This window comes from Desmodus rotundus, chromosome 10 (assembly GCF_022682495.2).
Source record: "Desmodus rotundus isolate HL8 chromosome 10, HLdesRot8A.1, whole genome shotgun sequence".
In the NCBI taxonomy this organism is placed as follows: Eukaryota; Metazoa; Chordata; class Mammalia; order Chiroptera; family Phyllostomidae; genus Desmodus; species Desmodus rotundus.
The window spans coordinates 51,905,746-51,912,490 of NC_071396.1; the positions used below are offsets into that span (position 1 = coordinate 51,905,746).

The 6,745-nt window shown below is 45.2% G+C and overlaps 1 protein-coding gene across 1 annotated transcript; it reads left to right on the forward strand.

Annotated features, from left to right (window-relative positions):
* The first annotated feature begins 1,594 nt into the window (after positions 1-1,594).
* PCDHB1 (protocadherin beta 1) lies at positions 1,595-6,211 on the forward strand. Its single transcript, XM_024575298.3, has one exon. It carries the CDS (start codon positions 1,815-1,817, stop codon positions 4,269-4,271), a length of 2,457 nt encoding a protein of 818 aa, XP_024431066.2. The 5' UTR covers positions 1,595-1,814; the 3' UTR covers positions 4,272-6,211.
* Positions 6,212-6,745: the final 534 nt, after the last annotated feature.

Genomic DNA, 6,745 nt, shown 5'->3' on the forward strand with positions numbered 1-6,745 from the left:
CAAAAGATTACTTCCTGTGTTATTTTTTTACCATAATAAAAAGATTACCTTCTCTACATTTTATATAAAGTTTTTTTAAGAAACAAAATGAAACTGTTTAGAGATGTACCTGTAAGCCAGATGTTAAGAGAGCTAATAGAGACTGAGAGATCTGTTAACTTCTTCATGCCAGCGTGTCATTAAGTATTTTATGCACCTTTTTCTCACTTGGAAAATGTGGGTTAGACTTCCCTTAAGAGGCAGTAACTGTTTCTATAGCATGTAGCATAGGAAATGTTGAGCGCAGATGGGAAATCACCAAATGCTTTTGATAATGAGCATGAGACAGGATGTCAGAGGACAGGGTCTAATTTTCATACTGTCGTGAGTATGAGCTGGGCAAGTGATTTCATCATTAGGGGACTTAGTTTTTTCCATGTAAAAAAGGGGGGCAGGGAGATTGGACCTCATATTTCCAAAGTGCCTTATCATTCTCAAACATTCTATGATCTTGTAATTATAAAGAAAACTCTCCACAAATGTCTTTTTCAAGCTGTTAGCCAAATTTCAAGTCGTTTTCAATATAAGTATATAATCTATTGTTTCATTATCACTTTTTAATTTTTTTAAGATGTTATTTATTTATTTCCAGAGAAAGAGGGAGGGAGGGAGAAAGAGAGGGAGAGAAATATCAGTGTGTGGTTGCCTCTTGTGCACCCCCAGCTCCAGGGGGTGGGGGTAGGGTCACTGGTTCAATTCCCAGTCAGGGCATCCAGGCATGTGCCCTGACTGGGAATTGAACCAGTGACCCTTTGTTTTACAGGCCAGTGCTCCATCCAGGGAGCCAGACCAGGCAGGGATACGTATCCACTATATTTTTCTGACAAGCAGAACAGTATACTGATTAAGAGCATAGGCTTTGCAGTCAGGAAATATTGAATTGAATTTCTTCTCTAATATTTACTAGGTAGGGGATCTTGGGAGACTGATAAAACCTCTCCAAGCTCAGCTTCTCCATCTGTAAAAAAAGAAATAATAATAATGTGTACTTCACAGAGTTGTTACAAGGATTAAATTTAAAATGCATGTAAATCACTCAACACAGTGCCAGCATGTAGAAATCATGCACAATAAATATATCTGCCATCATAATCATTTAAGTACCAAACTTGCTGCTTCCTAAGCACTTGAGAGCTCTGAGGAAAAGAATGGGTTTGTGCAAATCGGGAGGCTCGTTGGCCAATTCCCCTATCGTCCTACCTACTGGATCCCACTTTCCTGAAAGATAATGTCTGCTTGTCCCCTTTTTTTTCTCTTCTGATCCCTTCCTCCAAGCCAACCTCCCCCATTATTTGGGACTCAGAAGACACTGCAAGATCTTTTTGCCTCTCTCTTGGTCTCTGACGGACTCTGTGGGGTGTGCAGAGTAGCTTACTCCTTGGGTTGCGGGTTGCTTCAGTGTCCCCAGCCGGCTCACAGAAACGGTGACTTCAGCTTGAGCAAGAATTCTCCATTGGCGTCTCAATTCCCATGGACTTTTCTTCTGAAAAGGATTACAAGGCGAGTCTGTAGTTGCTTTGGCAACAAACTTTCAACCTTTACTTAACTCTCTGGAATGAGAACATACCTATTAATACACTCGATAGACTGGGGAGTGCAAATTTTCTTCCAAGTGCAAAACAGCTTACAGACAGGACTCAGCTAGCCATTGGCGGCGCTGCGCTGAGAGGCTAGCAAAGCGGGAGCAGCGGTTGCAGGAACCTGTAGGCGGAAAAGTGAAAGTATATCCTATCCACAACAGGTGGCTGCTGCAGAGAGTGAGCTTGTAAGAACGGATGGCAGTGGCACGCAGAAAACTCTTGCACAGCAGGCAAGTGGGGTCTCTTGTCCTTTTTCTGTGCATTTCTGTGGGGGGCGCGGCAACCATCCGCTACTCGGTGGCGGAGGAGATGGAGAGTGGTTCGTTCGTGGCTAATGTGGCGAAGGACCTGGGGCTGGAGGTCGGGAAGCTGGCTGCGCGTGGGGCGCGGCTGGTTTCCGAGGGCAACAAACTGCACTTCCGGCTCCACCGCAAGACAGGTGATCTGTTCGTGAAGGAGAAACTGGATCGCGAGTCGCTTTGTGGCAAAGCTGACCCGTGCGTTCTGCACTTTGAAATAGTCCTGGTGGAGCCCCTGCAGTCCTTCCGTGCCGAGGTCAGGGTATTTGACATCAATGACAATGCCCCGATTTTCCCAAACAAGGAGCCTCTGTTAAAGATTCCGGAGAGCACCCCCCTGGGCTCACGTTTTCCTCTGCAGAGCGCCCAGGATCTGGATGTGGGCCTCAACGGTCTCCAAAACTACACCTTGAGCGCCAACGCTTATTTCCACCTGCACACCCGCTTCCGTAGCCACGGGCCCAAATACGCTGAGCTGGTGCTGGATAAACCCCTGGACAGAGAAGAGCAGCCTGAAATCAACCTGACAATTACAGCGGTGGATGGCGGGTCCCCGCCCAAGTCTGGCACCGCCCACATCCACGTGGAGGTCCTGGACGTCAATGACCACGTGCCCCAGTTCTCCCGACTGGTGTACCGCACTCAGGTACCGGAAAACAGTGCCAATGGTTCTTTGGTGGCCACGGTGACTGCCACGGACCTAGACGAGGGTTCCAACAAGAAGATAATGTACTCTTTAGCTCAAAACCCAGAAGCAATTCTCCAGACATTTCAGATTGACTCTGAAACTGGAGAGGTTCGACTGAGAGGGCCCCTAGATTTTGAAGCGATTGAAACCTACGACATTGACATTCAAGCTACCGATGGAGGAGGCCTCTCTGCCCACAGCAAAGTGCTGGTGGAAGTGGTGGATGTGAATGACAACCCTCCGGAAGTGACCGTCTCCTCTGTGTCCAGCCCTCTCCCTGAGGACTCCCCACTACAAACTGTAGTGGCCCTTTTTTCTATCCGAGACCGGGACATTCGAGTGGGAGGAAAAATCACCTGCTTCCTCAGAGAAGACCTTCCCTTTGCAATCAAACCTACATTCCGGAATGCTTACTCGCTGGTCACTGACAGAGCCTTGGATCGGGAGGAGGTCTCGGGCTATAATGTCACTCTTGTGGCCTTGGATACTGGACCACCCAATCTGTCCACAGAGACTGTGATAGAGGTGCTAATATCTGACATTAATGACAACCCCCCAATATTTCAGGAAGACTCCTACATTTTGACTGTTCGGGAAAACAACAGCCCTGCAGTTTTTATTGGCAAGGTCCATGCTGAGGATTTAGATTTGGGTGAAAATGCCCAAGTAACATACTCTCTGCTGCCTCCGAAAACTGGAGACCTATCAGTCTTCGCTTACATCTCCATAAATTCAGACAATGGGAAGCTCTATGCACTGAGAACCATGGATTATGAGGCCATTCAAGATTTTCAGTTTGTGATAAAGGCAACTGATGGTGGCTTCCCATCACTAAGTAGCCAAGTTACTGTCCGAGTGGTTGTCCTGGATGACAATGACAACCGCCCAATGATCTTGTACCCATTGCAGAATGGCACCTTGCCCTGCAATGACCTGGTGCCCAGGTCTGCAGAGGCAGGGTACCTGGTGACTAAGGTGGTGGCTGTGGATGGTGACTCAGGTCAGAACTCTTGGCTTTCATATCATCTACTTAAGGCCAGTGACTCTGGGTTATTCTCTGTTCAACAACAAAATGGGGAAATCCGTACCTTGCGGCAGATATCTGAGAGAGACCCCATGATGCAGAAACTGATCATTCTTGTTCAGGATCATGGCCAACCAGCTCTTTCCACTACTGCTTCACTCAACATCCTGCTGGTAGATGGCTTTTCTGAGCCCTATCTGCAGTTCCGGGGTCCATCCAAGCATCCTACAAGGGTAAATCCAACTACGAGATATTTGGTCATTTCTCTGGCTGTACTTTCCTTTGTCTTTCTCCTCTCCGTCACAGTGATCTCCATTATACACATCTACCAGAAAATTAAATATAGAGAAAAGATCACCATTCAAGAGCATTTCTACGATGACTGTAATTTCCCTAACCACCTGGTACAAGGAAGAGCCAATGGATCTTTATCCCAGGCTTGTCCCTATGAAATGTGCTCAGCCACTGGCACTGGCACTAGTGAGTTCCGGTTTCTTAAGCGCTTTATGCCCAACTTCCCCTTTCCCCAGGGCAATGGAGAAGTAAAAACAGGGGCTGGCTCCAGTTTACCACCAGATTCTGATAGGAATAGGTCTCCGGGGTCAGAGGGTCATGCCCGAGAACCTGATGACTTTATGTAACTCATGTAAATGAGCTATATGTAGCCATTATTCATGTCTCCCTTGGAAGTCCATTAGTGCTGGTCCTGGAAATGCTTAATTTCATAGAGGTATCCTTTTACTTCGCCTTTAAATTATTTTCTAGTAGAAAGATATGCATACACAAGGGAGAAAACTAGCTTCTAGTTTTATTTATTTATTTACAGGGGGGAGTGGGGAGGGGACAGTGAGGAGAGGGGATTACAGGAACTAGCTTCTAGTTTTGATATAGTATCAGAAAGCAATTAGGTGTGATAAATAAAAATGTAGTTTATTATTATTCAGAAATTTCTAGATTTTTGTCCTTTGTGAGTGGGACAACATCACCCCAATACATTTAATTTAAAAAAAGAAAAGAAAAAATTAAGTTAGATGTAGATTTCTTAATGGTTGTTTGGAGCCTTAGGCAAGTCCCAAATCTCTCTTTACACACAGTTGTCTATCTGACTCCTTATCACAGAGCAGTTATTTGAATGTAGGGATGAAAGGTGGGTGACAAAATAATCAATTAGGCTTGTTGTACTTAATGACTGCTATTGAACAACTACAAAATGAAAAAGATATTAGAGGAAAAAGAGTTCATTAATACCAATTAAGTAGCCTTAAGAAAATAATACATTTTCGGTTGTTACCAGATTAGATTTTAAGTCATTTTCCCCTCTGAACATTCTGAAAGGGATGACATGGAAACTGAGAAAAAGAGTTACTTCCTAGCAAATTATTCATAAAATGAAATGGAGTAAGGACACAAGTTCGGTTTCTTTTTAGTTATTGCTGTTTGCATTCATAAGCTATTTTAAGTTTTCTCATTTTATTTTTTATTATTTTTTAAATATATTTATAGATTATGCTATTACAGTTGTCCCATTTCCCCCCCTCCCTCACTCCACTCCATCCTGCCCAACCCCTCCCTCCCAAATTCCCCCCCCTATAGTTCATGTCCATGGGTCATACTTATAAGGTCTTTGGCTTCTACATTTCCTACACTATTCTTACCCTCCCCCTGTCTATTTTCCACCTATCATCTATGCTACTTATTCTCTGTACCTTTCCCCCCCTCCCCTATTGACAACCCTCCATGTGATCTCCATCTCTATGGTTCTGTTCCTGTTCTAGTTGTTTGCCTAGTTTGCTCTTGTTTTTGTTTTAGATGTGGTCCTTAATAACTGTGAGTTTGCTGTCATTTTTACTGTTCCTATTTTTGATCTTCTTTTTCTTAGTTAAGTCCCTTTAACATTTCATATAATAAGGGCTTGGTGATGATGAACTTCTTTAACTTAACCTTATCTGAGAAGCACTTTATCTTCCCTTCCATTCTAAATGATAGCTTTGCTAGATACAGTAATCTTGGATGTAGGTCCTTGCGTTTAATCTTGGGTAATGTAATGATGATGTGCCTTGGTGTGTTCCTCCTTGGGTCCAGCTTCTTTGGGACTCTCTGAGCTTCCTGGACTTCCCAGAAGTCTATTTCCTTGGCCAGATGAGGGAAGTTCTCCTTCATTATTTGTTCAAATAAGTTTTCAATTTTTTGTTCTTCCTCTTCTCCTTCTGGCACCCCTATAATTCAGATGTTGGAACGTTTCAAGATGTCCTGGAGGTTCCTAAGCCTCTCATTTTTCTGAATTCTTGTTTCTTCATTCTTTTCTGGTTGGATGTTTCTTTCTTCCTTCTGGTCCACACCGTTGATTTGAGTCCCAGTTTCCTTCGCATCACTATTGGTTCCCTGTACATTTTCCTTTGTTTCTCTTAGCATAGGCTTCATTTTTTTCATCTGGTTTTCGAACAGATTCAACCAATTCTGTGAGCATCTTGATAACCAGTATTTTGAACTGTGCATCCGATAGGTTGGCTATCTCTTCCTCGCTTAGTTGTATTTTTTCTGGAGCTTTGAGCTGTTCTTTCATTTTGGCCATTTTTTTTTTTTTGTTTTTTTGTCCTGGCATGTCTGTTACTTTAAGGAGCGGAGCCTTAGGTGTTCACCAGAGCGCGGTAACGCTGGTCGCTGGGCTGCAACACTGTACGTGGGGGAGGGGCTGAGAGGGAGCAATGGCGCCCGCTTCACTCTCCTCCGGATTTCAGTCTTTCACTCCGCTACCCACAATAAAACCGGGCCCCTCTGGTGCTGGTTCCCGAGTGGGTGGGCTTGTGCACACTCTAGGCCCCTGTGGGTCTCTGCAACAACCTCTCCCGTGAGGCTGGGAGTCTCTCCTGCTGCCGCCCCAACCCCCACGGGCGTTTTCAATCAGAGGTTTGAGGCTTTATTTCCCCGAGCTGGAGCCCTGGGTTGCATGGTCTGCTTCGCTCCCCACCGTTCGTCCGGTTTATCTGTGCGTGAATGTGGGGCTGCAGGGTCTGCCCGTGGTCAGACTGCCTGCCCTGTTTGTCCCACACTCCGCCAGTCTCGTCCCGCCACACGGCAACGCGAGTCCTCTCCGCCCCTCCTACTGGTTTGGATG

Coding starts and splice junctions, on each gene's coding strand:
- PCDHB1 (XM_024575298.3), top strand. CDS start 1,815: ATGGCAGTGGCACGCAGAAAACTCTTGCACAGCAGGCAAGTGGGGTCT.